At 33.4% G+C, this 16,718-nt stretch overlaps 1 protein-coding gene across 2 annotated transcripts; it reads left to right on the top strand.

Moving 5' to 3' along the window:
- The first annotated feature begins 676 nt into the window (after positions 1-676).
- Positions 677-8,347, top strand: LOC134723633 (baculoviral IAP repeat-containing protein 2-like). 2 transcript variants are annotated; one of them, XR_010108138.1, is made up of 2 exons: positions 677-788; positions 5,543-8,347. XR_010108138.1 is itself a non-coding variant. In XM_063587193.1 (2 exons), the coding sequence occupies exon 2, from the start codon at positions 6,566-6,568 to the stop codon at positions 7,274-7,276; it is 711 nt and encodes a 236-aa protein (XP_063443263.1). In that variant the 5' UTR covers positions 1,198-1,313; positions 5,543-6,565; the 3' UTR covers positions 7,277-8,347. The 2 variants fall into 2 exon arrangements, 1 of the variants encoding a protein (XP_063443263.1); XM_063587193.1 differs by lacking the exon at positions 677-788 and adding an exon at positions 1,198-1,313.
- Positions 8,348-16,718: the final 8,371 nt, after the last annotated feature.

Raw genomic sequence — 16,718 nt, 5'->3', positions numbered from 1 at the left:
TATTTAAAAGTGCGCGCAGAACGCTGTTTAGTATATGAAAAGCGAATTAAGTAATGAACAGAAATTACATGTTAATTTGAAAAAAAATACATTAAATAGTGACTTCGGCTGCTCAATCTTATATAAAAACAGATTATTTTGTGAATATATGATTGATAAAAACATTTAAAGTACGTTTGAATCTTATGCAATATTTGGGTTTATAGACATATCTGAAAACTGGCTGCTAGCGAAGTGGCTGCTAGCGAGTGGCTGCTAGCTTGAGCCTGGTAACAAAATAATGCTTTAAGAAGTTAAATTTCACAAATCAGGAGATGTAGAAATTCAAGTAACGGATGTAGAAAGTACATGTTCATAATTAAGAAATTGCATTCAAGAAATTTAGAAAATTAATGAATAACCATGGCGGGTATTCCCTTCCGTACTACTGGAGTAAAAATTCACGAGACCAAATATGGACGGAAAGATACGTTTGTACATTTAAAAACCCGTTTAAGTTGAAATCATAGGTGCGAGACGATGTTTTTGTAAAACATGTATGTATTATATACTAGATACACTGATAAAAGTTATTGTGTTCTTCGTTTATTATATATTATAAAAGTACATATATATTTTAAACCATTCCGATACGCAGTTGTGTCCGGTATCGTCTTGTATTTAAACAGTTTAAAATATAAACTAGTCTCGATGCACCAGAGTTATCGTTCTTACAGCCAACAATAGCGTCTGGATAATTGAGACTAAATATAAACAAGCACTATTTGGGAAATATACTTTTACATTTTGTGAGTAAACCTTATATATAAAACAATGTGTTTCTTGCAACTACAGATTCTGGAATACATTTGAAACGTACAATGTATGCGTTTTATCGACCTATGGAATACTTGTCCTCTACTGGTTACCTAGTTTTATAGTGTGATCGATTTATTTGCATTAATAATTAATAAGTAGATATAGGAAGATGTGGTGTGAGTGCCAATGAGACAACTCTCCATCCGAATAACAATTTAAAAATTAAACCATTATAGGTTAAAGTACGGCCTTCAACACGGAGCCTTGGCTCACACCGAACAACAAGCTATAAAGGGCCCCAAAATTACTAGTGTAAAACCATTCAAACGGGAAAACCAACGGTCTAATCTATATAAGGTTCATTATTGGGGTCAATACATTTGTTATAAATATCAAAGTATGGCGGACCAGAAATGTATAATGGATACACATATCTACACATTTGTGTCAAAATCAACTAAGTATGCGTTTGGGAAAATGTTTAAGATGCTTCGCTCAGATGAAAAGTAACTTAAGTAAGTAAATGAGTAAGAACTTTATGATGATTTTAAAACTAGCATATATTATTTAGATAATGATTATCTAAATAAAATATAGTGAATTGATTGGCATGGACAAAAGTGAAACGGAAGTAGATATCTAGTCTTAATGCGTATTTAAACACTTTTACAGTGCAATTTTAAAAGTAGACCGTTTCAAATAACATGCAGACGTTTGTTTATTATGTATATAAGTTATCATCTTCTGCATGGCTGAATAAAAAAATGAAAATCAAAGTTCATAAATCGTTTTGGGCGTATTGCGTTTCAGCTAATTTTTCAAAGTCCCAATACAACGTTTCTGCAATTTGTATTTATTACTTTTCCGGAAATGTACCTGGTAAATTTGTTAACGTATTTTCTTAGTTCGTTTCGTGAAATTATACATTTCTGAATTTGCGAAATGTACTTTTGTTTTTGTTTGAGTCACGTTTAGGGAGATCATGTCAATGTTATAATTATTTGAATATATATGAGATAAATTATTTATTCTATTTTTTAAATAATGAAAATGTTTTGATCTAGATATAACCGAGGTAGTTCATATTGCATTTGAATGTTCAATGCATACTGTTGTTACGAAAACATTTCCTGCTGCTACAATCAGTTGTTACAGATTTCATTGAGGACAAAGTTGGTAGCGAAAAATTCAGTCGTTATATAGGTCTGAGTGCCGATTAGAAAGACAAAGATTCGGATTTTAGTAAATGGCTAGACAAGATTGCAGAATGCTTTGTTGAATTAATAGCCGCGATGCTAAATCTGACGATAATGCATGAAGCGGTTTGTCGATAATAAGACAATTATAGTAATCGATGTCAATATACCAAACAACGTGCTCCCCGCTTTTAATCTCTACAGTCAGCAGTTTTGGATGTACATAGAATCGAAAATATGTAATAAATTATCGAAATGCTTACAAAATTGCTTGTAACAGGGAATTGACATTGCAATCATATAGTAATTTTGTGATATTGTGTCAAATAGCTTTCCATATTCTCGGCATCCTGTCAAATAGTTCCTGAAAAGGTATTATGGCCCGCAACGAAGTTGTCGGTGCCATATAGTTTTACCCTTGTCCGTAATTCCGTAATTTCGGAAATTTCGAAATTCCGAAATTCCGAAATTCCGTCATTCCGCAACAAACCATTATACGGAGTTTTTTTCTTAACGCCTTCAAATATTGGGCTGATTTTTTGTATGTTAGTTAACCATGATGAGTTACAGATCAGGTTTACGTTTCGTTCCGCTCCGCTATTTTTTGACGAAATTACGGGCTATGGACTTTGTTAAATTGTTGAAAATCACAGTTCTACAGACTTTTTTTCTAAACGCTTTCAAATATTGGGCTGTTTTTTGGTATTTTTGTTACTCATGATGAGTTACGGATCGAGTTTAAGTTTCATTCCGCTCTGCTAAATTTTGCCAAAATTAAGGGTTTACAACTTTGAAAATGGTTGAACATCACAGTTATCAGGTTATACTGACTTTTTTCTATACGCCTCCAGATTTTGAGCTGATTTTTTATAATAATAATAATAATAATATCTTTATTTAGAGATAGTAACTCGTTTGGATTACACCAATTTTCAATAAGGCTCTCTTAAAATAATTACATTAAAAATAAACAATACATTTTCAATAATAATGATAAATAAACATTAAATACAATTTAAAAAGACAATAAACAATTATGATATGGCAATACAGTACAAATATCATGGTAATGTACATTTATTTGTAGTTATGTTTAAATTCTGATACTGTATTTGATTTCGTAATTGAATTAGGAAGAGTATTCCATACTTTTGGTCCAGTGTACGAGAGACTAGTAGACTTATACAACTCTGTATTTGGTTTTGGAATTAAGAAATTATCTGAGGATGAAAATCTCGTATTGTATTTTTTGTTTGCAGAAGCTGATAAAATAAGACTGGACATATATTCTGGAGCAAAATTTTAAGCCATGTTTTGCTTTATACATTAGTAATGATTTATGATAAAGTATGCTTTGTGTGATCGGCACAATGTTACATTCGTGAAATAATTCGTTTGAAGGTTTGGTGTTATCATGTTCGTCTAAAATTATTCTTGCTGCCCTTTTTTGTAGTTTTAGTAAAGTATCTAATAAAAAGTTATTACAGTTTCCCCATATTGAACAACAATAATCTAAGTGAGGTAAAATGTAAGCGTTATAGTACATTTGTCTAGCTTTGTGACTTCAATATTTCTTTATCCTTTTTAGTAAAGCTAAAGAAGAGTTAATTTTTTTTTTATTATATGATCGATATGAGAAGACCAAGATAGAGATGCATCAATAAAAACACCTAGAACCTTTTCACATGTACTTTCTTTAATTTGTTGTCCACTTATAGCAAGATTAATGTTTTCATTTGATGTATTAGAAAGCTTCTGTTTAGAGCCAATACATATAGCTTTCGTTTTAGATACATTTACAGCCATTTTATTGTCATCACACCAGCGACAAATGTCTTGTAAAACTGTATTAAGCTTTTGACTGATGCAACTTTTGTTTTGTCCAATGACTGATATGGTGCTACCATCAGCAAATAGATCTGTGTAATGATTAGGATTAGACAAACTTTTTAAGGAAGATCATTGATGAAAATTAAAAACAACACTGGTGCTAATACGGATCCTTGAGGTACACCCGTTTTTTTTGTTTTTGTAAATCTGATAATGTATTATATGTGAGACCACCATCATGTTTGTGTCCACATGTGTTATTGACATTGCAGATTTTTCAACTTTTTGAGACTGGGCCATTCGTGTCGCTTTGACACATCTAGTTATTGTTCTGCATGACAAGAAAAGAAAGTTGCACTCGTGCATTAATATTTTTTTAATGAGACAAATCTGTTTTACCAAAACATTCTATTTATGAAGCAGTGGATATCGCTTACTTTTGATTAGACGAAATGTTTATTTTTTGTACTGCCAGAACTGACTTATGGACCCCTGTTAAGCTATATCTATGGAGGGCTTAGATTGACTCTTTTTAGCTAAAAGTTTGCAAAATTTCAGGACAAAAGGCACAGGGCAATGGTGAGAGCCCCCTGATCTCTCAATCTGCCTAATATTAAGCAGACCGTTAGTTAATAGGTAGATACAAACCGCGCATCGTTCTTGTACATGTACATGAATATAGTCATGAAAGTAGAATTCACATTCATATCACATTAACGGGATCCTGTTATGCGTGTAAAATTTGCCACTGGCAACATTCCAATTACCGGAGTTTCTCTTAATCAAATACCACCTTGTACAATTGTATCCTTTTTTACAGCTTGACATCTTCCTTTGCCCTTTTCTCCAATTTGTATATTTTTCATCATTTACTCCTAGAATTTGTTTTTTCCCTTCAACATGAAATTGATGCAAGCTATCATATTCTGAGTTAGCACCATTCTTGTTTGCCGTTACTACATGTATCTAGTTATCATATTAACTTTTCCATTTGATCTTATATCTGTGTTTAAGTTTCATTGTATTTTTTCATTTACGGTTTCGTTAAGTAATTCTTTATCCAACAAAACATGCGACAAATAAACAAACAATAAACAGCTGATAACACCCTCCCCAATGCTCCCCTCCCCCGTTTTTTTTATATCTTAGGTTTAAATGAATCTAATACATGTCGTGCGTGGTAATTACAATGTATATTATTTTCATGTTTTCAAAATTGCCACTGGACATTATGCAAGCAACAATCAAGCAATCCTGTTTTCAGTACCAATTCAAATTGTATAGATTAATATCTTCATCAAGAAGGGTCAGAACCGAGAGTTGGTTTGGTCAAAGGTTGAATGAATAGCAAATTCCATGTGTAGAAAGAAACGTCACCTTGACAGATACAAATGTATGTTCACAACTTTATTTAAAAAAGCATGAAATTAAAAAACGAAGATGAGGTATGATTCCCAATGTGACAACTCTACACCAAACCCCAAATGACGTAAAAGTTATCAACTACTTTACGTCACCATACGGCCTTCAACAAAACCATAACTGCATAGTTAGCCATAAAAGGTCACAAAACGACAGATGCAAAACAATTAAAACGAGGAAATTAACAGCCTGATATCAATTTAAGCGTTAAATGAAGACACATGTTCATTGAATCTATAGACAAGTTTAAAACAAACATCTTGGAAGTCAAAATGTGTTTTATTTTGTCTTTGCAGAGTGTCGAACAAAAAGCAGAAGAGAAATTGTTTACCTTTGGCTGTAATGAAACTATTCTTATTGTAATTGTTTTACAATGGAACCATTGAATAAAACTTCTACAGATATACAACTGAAAAGCGATTTCACACTTAAGCGTATGGCTTCAGTATTCTTTCTATGCTCGGACATTGGAAGCGACTTATTATGGACTAATGATTGTGTCAAGTACCTTAGAGAGGCTGGAGTAAAGAACCTTAATACATCATTTGAGCTGCGTATAGGATATCGCGAATATGATGAGCTAGAAATACACTTAAAAAATGTCAATAAGCTCGCTATTGTCCTTTCACAGCAATCACTAGATGTCTCGAAATTTAAGAAGATGATGCAGTGCGCGATTTTGTTTGTCCAGGAAGAAAATGAATCGTGTCGTATTATACCTATTTTACTCACTGAACAAACAGTGTTACCGTTAATACTACGGGAAACCGTACCGTTTTACGCTTGGAGAGATGAGATTAAAAAATTACTTGAGGCAATACTCCTAACAAACGAACATCAGCCGTTAAAAACATACGTTCACAGCCTTAGCCAACTTTCTAACACAGGACAATATTTGCGCAATTTAAATAAATGCATTCTTCCACCAAATGTCTCTACTCTAGAAAAACAGTTGGCATCCAATGTTTTAGAATGGTGGGGTTTGATGGTTTCAGATGCGAGATTTTCAATTGATATGAGGAAAATGCAAATTATTTCTAGAGATCAAAAACCACTGATAAATGATCTATTCAACAGCATATTTTCGTCCGACAAAATTAGGGTTATACGGATAACTGGACTAACAAATTTTCATTATGACGACTTTAGAAGAGATAGAAACTTATTTGATGAGTTAGTTGATATTTATCTAGATCACTTCAAAACAGTAACCAATGACTTTCGATTAAAATATTGGTATCAATACAAAAAGCCATCATGTGAGAAATTCTGATAGGACCCTAGATATAAGTGGTCCACTGTTAAAATGCTTTAGTTTAATGACCCATGAAAATATCCACTATCCCAAAATGGAAGCGCTTGAAGCAAGAGAAAACTCATTAAAAACATTTCCTTTAAAAAGCAGTACATTTCGCTCCAAACTTGCAGATGCTGGCTTCTTTTATTTCGATTACATAGATTACGTGCAGTGTTTCTGTTGTGGTGGATGTTTGAGAACTTGGAGCATAGATGACGACCCGTTAGAAAGACACATAGAAAGGTTTCCATATTGTACATTCCATGTAGATATTAGAAAAAGTAATACAGAAGCAAGTCATATACCGATGCCCCCTTGTCTTGATGAAGCATCACATTCAGAAACTTTAGAAGAAATGGTTGTAGATAAATTGATCCAAAAATATGATAGTAATTATTATAGAGAAAATTTCAGTGATGTTGCTAACCGACGTTTAACGTTCGAAAAGTTTAAAGCTAGTACCGATGTTGAAATTGATGAATCGGTGTTCCAGCAATACGCGGAAGCTGGTTTCTTTTATTATGGTGTAAAGGAAGATGTTGTTTGTTTTTCCTGTATATTAGGATTGGCACAGATAAGTAAAGATATAAATCCATGGGCTCTTCATTTACAATTTGCTCCAACTTGTATATATGTTACATCAAATATTGATAAATTTAAAAGTACCGTGACAGAAACGCAGGCTAGTGATGCAACAGATCCTTACATTGAATTTGAACTCAACATGCATTAGTAGCTGAAATAGCATACCAAGTTGTTTTCCTAATCATTCTTTGAAATAAAACTAAAGCAATCTTCCGTTTAACAGTTTGGGTCGCTTTTCATTGAACCATTCTTAAAATCAGTCTGAAAATGTTTCGGGCACAGTTCACGAATATAGAACGGTTTCTGACAGACGCAGTACTATCCTGGACAATTTTAGTCACTGTGACAGTGACTTCTAACCTACAACCGATTCTGACAGTTCTAACAAAGAACAGTTTTGACCGTTACTGTTCTACACTAGAACTGATTCCGAACAGTTTTTTACTGTTCTTACCTAGATATGATTCTGAAATGTCTACCAAGAATAGAACCTGACAGTTCTATCTCCAGAACAGTATAGGACATTCATGTACATATTTTGCACTCTCTCTGTACCTATGTATCCGCAGTGGTTATGAGAATAAAGATGACTGACAGTTTAATCTAATAAGATATTTATTTACCTTAATTTACCTAAATTATATTTATAACTTTGTTTTATTATAATTGCATTACTGCATTAGTCATTTTAACTTTATTTTAAGTGTATTTATTGTCTCGCCTTGTTAAAAAAAGTGTGACTTGTCATTTCCGTCTATATATATAATAGCAATTGCAACAAAAATTTCAGATTGCAGCCAAGAACAACCACCGAATTGCAATATCCTGAATTGGAACAGTCATACACAGAATGAAAAGGGTTCAAACATAATGTTAGTGAGCGTTCAAATCGATTGCCTTACTATGCAACCAGTCAAATCTCTTTCAAACAATGGCGCACATTGGCGGTTTATCGCATCACGTGACTTGTTATTCAGTATATAAATTTAGATACGGCAATACAGAAAACAAATATGGCCGTGTTCACATTGACCTAAACTCGGTGTTGTGTTAGTGTAACTCACACATAAACTAAACATAAGTACGTTCCCATTGATAAAACTCAATGTTTACATGTACTAGTAGTTTAAATTATGTTTTGTCTACATGCAGTCGATAGTCGATGTAGACCTTGTGTAGGTTAAGTGTACACTAAACTAGACATTCAGAACTTTAATGTTCCTACGTATATTTAAAAAAGAAACGATTTTTATATAAAATTGATACTTATAACACTTATTAATAAAGTTCTTTACAGAAATATGTGTCTAAACTTGATATATTTATTTGTTATAAAAACACTTTACGTAGCCTAATAAAACCTTATCAAGACTCATCCATCATCATTGCCGAACACATAATTCATTTGAAAAGGTCTCCGATTCGACGGGACGTACACACTGACAGAAATATTTGCCACTGGTCTTTACTCAAACAACGATTCACTCATCAATGCATTACTGAAAAAGGGTGAGATTAATTGTTTTCTTTATGTAGTATCACAGATCCGTTAAAATACAATTAGAAATAATAAAAAAAAAAAAAAAAAAACCTCTCCCCCCCCACTTTACCAAATACCCCTTGTAGAAAAAATACCATTTGAAACAAACAGAAAAGATAGAAATGTATAAGTGCTCCTTAAGCTAGGTTCACACTGCCGATCAGATCCACTCGATCAACTCCGATCAAGACAAATTACGTGATCGGGAGACTGGTCTGACTCAATCGACAAGAATGTTCGGGATAGTCTACCTTACTCGTCATTGATCTGACTTTCTACCCGAGAGTTTTTGACATGTCAAAAACAATCGAGTAAGGACCGAGTAGCGGTCGAATTCATCGAGAAAGGATAGTGTAGAGATCGAGTTTGGTCGGAATACACAAATTTTACCGATCAGTTCTCGATTATTTCGACCTTTGCTCGACTAGTGTCCGATCATTTCCAGATTAACTCGACCAATGTCCGATCGCTTCCAGATCACTGCGACTTCTGTATTTATCTTATCCCAGACCAACTCGACCAATACCCGATCCCTTCGCGACCACATCCGACCACTCTTCGATCTCTACTCGCCCATACACGAGAACAAATGACTGCTACACGTTTCTCTAAAAGTGTGTGCAGATCTGATTAACTCTCATAACTCTGCCTCCGCAAAAAAATATTGGCAACATCATATATAACTGTACAAAAATTCCTCCATGTACAGTACGTGTCTTAACTTTTGCAAGGAGAGGTAACATTTTAAAAGAGAGGCAAAAGACACCTTAGGAAGAATCAAAAACTCAAAGGTCGAAAACAAACCGACACAGTCATAGCAAAAAACGAAAACCGACGAGAAGACAAACAGCAGTCCACATAACATAGAAAACTAGAAACTTAGCAACATATAACCCAACAAAAACCTGGTATAAACTCAGGTGTTACGGAAGGGGAGAATATCCTGCAATTTTGGCACCGGCGGATTTTTCAAATATGAAAGTTATTGTGCAATAACATTCATTATTAGACTGCTGACGACTAAGTTATCTTTCGAAGTTGGTTGATATTAAGAACATCGATCAAGATTATATTTACCTGTTTTATGGGCTATTTTCTGTTTTGTCTGTTCGTATTTTTCGTTTGTCCAAAAATGTGTGTACTAGTATAAAAAAAGAAGATGTATAGTACAATTACCAACGAGACAGCTCTTCACAGAACACCAAAGGACATAGAAATGATTAATAACGACTATAGGTCACATTACTGTATTATTTTTTTTTTCATTCAAACTTTTTTACGTAATTTCACACAAAAGGAGACGAAAGACAAATATTTTTTTTTTATTTGGAGCGAATTTCGTTCTTACACTAGCGATACAAACAGTTCAGCGTGCACACGTTCTGATCATTTGTTTCTAACATACTTTTGCAAAGTTTGCATAATCTTAGACAAACTATTATATATACACTCGCTGCTAATGCGTCTACTGTTTGTCGTTTGTCGTTATGTTAGTTCAAACGATGCATTTCTTTTTAACTTTAACATTAAATCAATTATCTAAACGTGTTCTTGCTTGTCATAACTCAAAATATTGTCTAAATTTACTCCAATTTAGGTATTATCATCCTTTCTTTCATAAAATAACAGCTATGAAAGAAAGGAGGGTAATACCTAAAAAACTGTAAATAAAATTAAATATGCATAGACGAGCGATCGATGTCCTCTGTGTCTATAACATCTTCAACGGAGGCTATTTCCCCGCGTAATAAGTTCAAATAACAACAAAATTTGCATGTTTTTTTTTACAATTCAAACAGGGTCAGCAAACTCTGATTAAACGATGCATTTGTTTCTACTACTGTAACGTTAAACAAACTATAACAAATGGCACACAACGTTTACTAAACTTTGATTAGAAAGAAATGCACTCTTGATCTCTTGATAGGTATATGTAAAGTTGTAAACAGTTTCAGAAAAGGTATCACTCCAGGGGATTGAAATTCTACTTTTGCTTAAATTTTTGGGAAATATGTGACATGTTTGCCCTCTTTTTGCAATATTTTTTAGGAAATACATGCAGGTTGTTGCCATTCAGCAAAAAGAAAATAAGTATCTTTAACCATTCAACTACCGGAAATCAACTCAATGATAAATACTCATTTACTTACTTATGTACATATATTACACAAGCAGTATGCTTTATTTGTAAGAATGCAAGGAAAAAGGTTGGTACTGTTTATGTATATTGCTATCTAACATAAGTACTAATCCAGTGACAAATCTCATTTTGTGGTGTCATTTCCAAAAAAGAACAATACAACAACCATTACATATCAGTGTCCACTATGAGGAAGTTTTTATAAGCATTGTGTTCCTCTTTGTTAAGTTAGTGCAAGTCTCTCATACTGCCCACATGTGGTCGGCGTGTCAACCACTGCCTCACCTAAATTTCTCGGCGCCCGTTGCTGTCTTCACCTTCTTGTTCGTCTTCTTTACACTCTCCAAGCTCCGTTACAGCTATTAACCTGTCTCTCGAAGCTCTTACCACCTTGCCCACACATCCAATTGCTTTATTTCTGTATAGATATTTTAAATGTATGATTTTACTCGGAACTTCTACTGAATATAACCAAATATACGAAAAATGTGTCCATGGGACACTGATAATACCCCAGCTAGCATATATAACATTATAACATTACTCAAGAACGGCCACCCTAATTTGCATTTGAACTGTGTTTTATGGTAATAAGCATTGTGTATACGGCGTTTCATAAAATTTGGTTGAGGCAAAATAAAATTAGAGAACGGAAACCATTTTTGTTGGGACGTACGCACATACGTACGGACGGACAAGGGTAATACGTAATACCCACTCCGAAGCGGCGGTGAATAAAAGTTTCGGACGTTTTTATACTGAAATTGTGCATACTCGACCAATTCCCGATTATCCCTACGACCCATATACAATCAGATCCATCTGGTCTGGTCGAGATCAGACTGAGATCGTGAAAAAGTTGATTTGGTCTAGCTAGTCGAGTAAAGATCGTGTCGGGATGGAGTCCTGATGTTGTCGTGAAATGTCGAGTTAAGGTCGTGTACAGTCGGGTGGCGGTCGGGTAGAAGTCGTAAACAGGCCCGATCAAGAATTTGGTTGAGCTTGGTCGTGGAAATTTGGACAATCGGGTTCATCGAGGTGATCTGATCGGCAGTGTGAACCTACATTTGTAGCTTTAACATCGCAATTCTTTTTCTTCGTCTGTAAGCACGCTGATGCAGCCTACGTTTTTATGCGTAATCGAGACATCTTTTAAAAACTACTGCAAATCATTCAAAATAAGGAGCAACCACATTACTTAAAAAAAAAGTGTGTGTGGGGGGGGATTTTAGATTCAGAATATATACATGTATCGACCAATAAAATCCACATATTTTGAGGCTCCTGTCAAGAAGCAGGTACATTCAGAATATAGTAACATCTGAGTTGATTTATACGCTTACGTACATGTATATGAAGTTGTTGAGTAAAAGTGGCTCTGCATAGTTATTTAAGATATTCTGATTTCCAAAAAACAAAAAGACATAGTATACAAAATAAAGTTTAACAATCAAGAAAGGTTCATTTGATTATTGTCAAACTCTTCTTGTTTTTTGTTTTTTGTTTGTTATTTTAGGGTGATTTTTTTAAGGGAGGGGGTATTTTAACATAAATTATAGTCTTATTCTCAATTATATCTATAACTAGGTGGATCAATTTTTCTGAAACACCATTATTAATAAACGTATTTATTATATGAAGATGTAAAAAAGAAGTTGTGGTATGATTGCCAATAAGACAACTCTTCACAAGAGACCAAAATGACACCGAAATTACAACTATAGGTCACCGTACGGCCGTCAACAATGAGCAAAGTCCATACCGCATAGTCAGCTATAAATGGCCCCGAAATGTCAATATAAAACAATTAAAACAAGAAAACTAACGGCCTTATTTATGTAGATATTTTTTTCCAACGTAAAAAAAATCTCCATCGAAACGATTTTATATTTTGTTTCTTAAAAAATCAATATTGCATTTTTCATGATCGGTTAAAACCATCACGACTATCTGGGGAAGCAGAATGTTAGCTTATGGAAAACAAACAATGTAAAAGACATTTGATAAATATCATGTGTCCGAAGCGAGTTTCAGGATTTTTTTTCATCGGGAACGCAGAAGGGCGAACATTTAAAGACTAGGATAAACAATAATCGGAACATATAAAGAGCTATGATATTACAAAAAAAGAACCTTAGAAATATCCAATTATATGTTAGATAAAATTTGACTAGGGGTTTGAAAACTTAGTTTATATTTGTGTTGAGATATGTATTATGAGAATAAAAGCCTAAATACCAAATAGATCAGTAATACAGTACATAATGGAATAATTATAATACTTTATAGTCTTCTCTTAAATATAGTGTCAAAACAAAATAAAAAGACGGCGCTCAGGCACGATTGTCAATGAAAATTACTAATCAACAAAGTTCAAATAACAAACATAAAGCAATTCTGTGTCGTCATATGGTTTTCAAAAACGAGAAAAAAAACAATACGTTTACTCAACTACGAAACACCGTTCAATCAATGAGAGAAATAGGAGGTAAAAAAATAATGGTGATTAAGCTACCATTGATGTCCCCTTTAGACAAAAGATTGTTTTTGATTAGATATGAAATTAAACATGTTTAGTTGTCTTCCTACTGCTACGGCCAAGGATACCGCATGGTCAGCTACAATGTATAAAACACTGTTTTAATTGATTAAGAGTTATTAAAAATAATGGTGATTAAGCTACCATAGATGTCCACTTTATACAAAAGATTGTTTTTGATTAATTATGAAGAAATGTTTCGGTTTTCCTACTGTTACGGCCAAAGATATCGCATGGTCAGCTATAAAACACTGTTTTAATTGATGGGAGGATTAAAAGTTGCTGTATTAAAAATAATGATGATTAAGCTACCATTGATGTCCACTGTAGACAAAAGAATGTTTATTATTAATTCTGAATAAAATATTTCCTTTTTCATACTACTGCGGTCAAGGATATCGTATGGTCAGCTATAAAATACTGTTTTAATTAATGGGAGGATTAAGAGATATAAAAAAATAATGGTGATTAAGGTACCTTTGATTTTCACTTTAGACAAAAGATTGTTTTTGATTCATTCTGAACAACTGTTTCTTTTTTCCTACTACATTTATGTACTACGTATGTTCAGCTTTAAAAAAAACTGTTTTAATGGTAGGATTAAGAGATATACAAAATAATGGTGATTAAACTACCATTGATTGACAACTTTGACAACAGATTGTTTTGATTAATTATGAAAATGATTTTTAAATTTCTTTTTTCCCTATATATCTAAATACGAGATAAAATGAGGCCATGAGACGGGAACATCGCATTATAAGAAACTATCTAGAAAATGAAGGTAGCACACATTCTGCTGGAGATAATTGTTTGTTTGCGTTTACCTTTTTCGCTGCAAGAGCAAGAACTAGTAACTAAACGCTGAAGATATGAAACAACAGCAAGTGGTACCACGATACAAGTAACCAGAACTGAAGAGACGAGACAAACAGGAAACGAAGAGCAAATGCGCATCAGTAAAATAAAATCAACAGATGTAACAACCCAATCAGGAGTAGAAACAACTAACTATCCGGACATTAATGATGATTTTTGTTTTTCGTAGGTGCATGTCATCCACCGGCGACTTTCAGTTATTCCGATTGGTACTGCAACTGCGATATGGACTGTGAAAATTACAAAGATTGTTGCCTTCAGCATAATTTTACAATTGCAAATGATCACCACGTCTATGAGTGTATCGATCTGGATACTGAACAAACGGATTATAGAGGTTTTCAAGCCATATCAATGTGTCCTTTGGGATATGGCAATAAAACTGTTGACGAAAATGTATGAGCGGCAGCATGGTAGAAAATGGTCCGCCAGTTGCTTATGGTATCAACATTATGTTTAAGAACAAATACTGCGCGCTATGTTACAACGTAGACGAATACATTCCTTTTGAAGTTTGATCCTGTAATATATTTTAATATTCCAAATTATTTCATTCGTTTGGTACCATTGTTTCTGCACTTCTTGAACTTATTCTAACACTTTAAAATGCACGAACCAGCTTTAACTTTCCTTGCTATACATATTTCATTCAACTGTAATAGAAAGATGATACTACATTTTTGAATCGGTATTGTACAGTCCCTGTAACGTAAAAGTTAACACTTTTTTCGTTCGGGAATCGTACGTACAGCGTTCGGTAATCGTTCGTATAGAGTTCGGTCATCGTTCGTACATCATTCGTATAGCGTCCGTACAACGTTCGGTCAGCGTTCGTTCATCGTTCGTTCATCGTATGGTAAATGTCACCGTTGAGGGTTTTGTATAACGTATCGTTCATGGTATCGTTAATCGTTTTATTTGTCGTATGGTTTATGGTATGGTTTAGCGTTTCGTTTATCGTATGATATGTGATACCGTTTAGCGTTTCATCAATCGTATGGTATATCGTTTTGTTAAGCGTCTGATATACACGTATGTTAGGGTTTTATTTCAGAAAGTTATTTCAATTATTATAGTTTTGAGTTAATTTGATATAAAAAGATGCGGGATAAAAACAAAACAATTTTTAGTTTGGATTGGATTAAATCTCTAATTAATATCATTATGGAATATATATAAAACGGACATTTTGACATGAATAACATGAGACCAAATACCGCGATATAAGTCAGGCTCTTTATATCTCTCTCTCTCTCCTCCGCCAAACATTTCTCTGATCGAAATATTTCCTTGACACAATAAATTATAAAGAATGTTCTATAAATGAGGCTTGATATGAAGTACATGTTTTATATCTAAATGTATTAAAAAAAAAGACAACACATCAATGGCATTTGTTCTCCTCAATATCAGAGTCTGATATATACCGAAAACTGCCAGGGATATATACAAATTCGTTGAAGATATCTATGGAACCATCGTCGCTTGTGATTCCTGCTGTCGGTGTTAAAACTGTTTTATTTTACTGTAAAAAGTGCTTAATTCCATGTATGAGTAAAATACAGAATAAAAAAATAACTCTACCTTTTTTTATATTTCTTTATTTTAGAGGTAAGCTTCTAGCCAAGTTTCACTTGTTCTGTCGCAAATTATTTACCTTAAATAACCAGTCAATTGTATTCGAAAAGAAGTTGATTTGTTCTTTGTACGAATACATGTAATATTTCTCACTGGACGTTATGTTTACAATCGATGATCAAATACAAATCTACAGTATTTATTTGAAAGAGACTAAATAATATATTTTTTTATTATTATTCTACACATATTTGAAGAATCGAAATAATCAGTTCTACAAATGGATGTTATTTAAAGACTTGAAATTTTACAATTATCACATGCATCTATGAATTTTTTTATCGACGCACCAAACTTTTCCCTTTCATCGTGCATAGCTTATTTTCCGATTCACTTAAGGTTTCTAACGATCTTCTTACTTGTTCATTACATTCTAAAATTAAAATCCTACACAAATTGCAAAAACTTTTATTCTCCGGCTGGATTGCGTAAAAGATGAATACTGTTTTGTTTGTGTACACACAATGTTTTGAAAGCCGATATCCAGTTTCGCTAAAAAGAAATTAATTTGCGCCACAACTTAATTACGCCAATTCTTTTTTTTGCATTCATTTGTGCCAATAACACAATCATTAATTTTAATTGCGCAAATATTATATACTTGTTTTCAAATGTTTGTTCTTATTGCACCGAGGAGGTCCTTTCCGGTATTTACAGGTACAGATACCGCAAAGGGCCTCCTTAGTGCACTTAGAACAAAATAGTGCACAAGGGACCTGATGGAAAGATAGAATTGACATAAAAAAAACATGGCATACAGAAGGAGAAGTGCATAATTTCGAATTTTAGTAATTTTAGTAATTATTAAGCTATTTAACAGTTGAAGTCAGTATTTTGATGTTACATGTACGTCT

This window comes from Mytilus trossulus, chromosome 6 (assembly GCF_036588685.1).
Source record: "Mytilus trossulus isolate FHL-02 chromosome 6, PNRI_Mtr1.1.1.hap1, whole genome shotgun sequence".
In the NCBI taxonomy this organism is placed as follows: Eukaryota; Metazoa; Mollusca; class Bivalvia; order Mytilida; family Mytilidae; genus Mytilus; species Mytilus trossulus.
The sequence above is the reverse complement of the archived record's forward strand: the minus strand, read 5'-3'. Positions and strand labels throughout refer to the sequence as shown.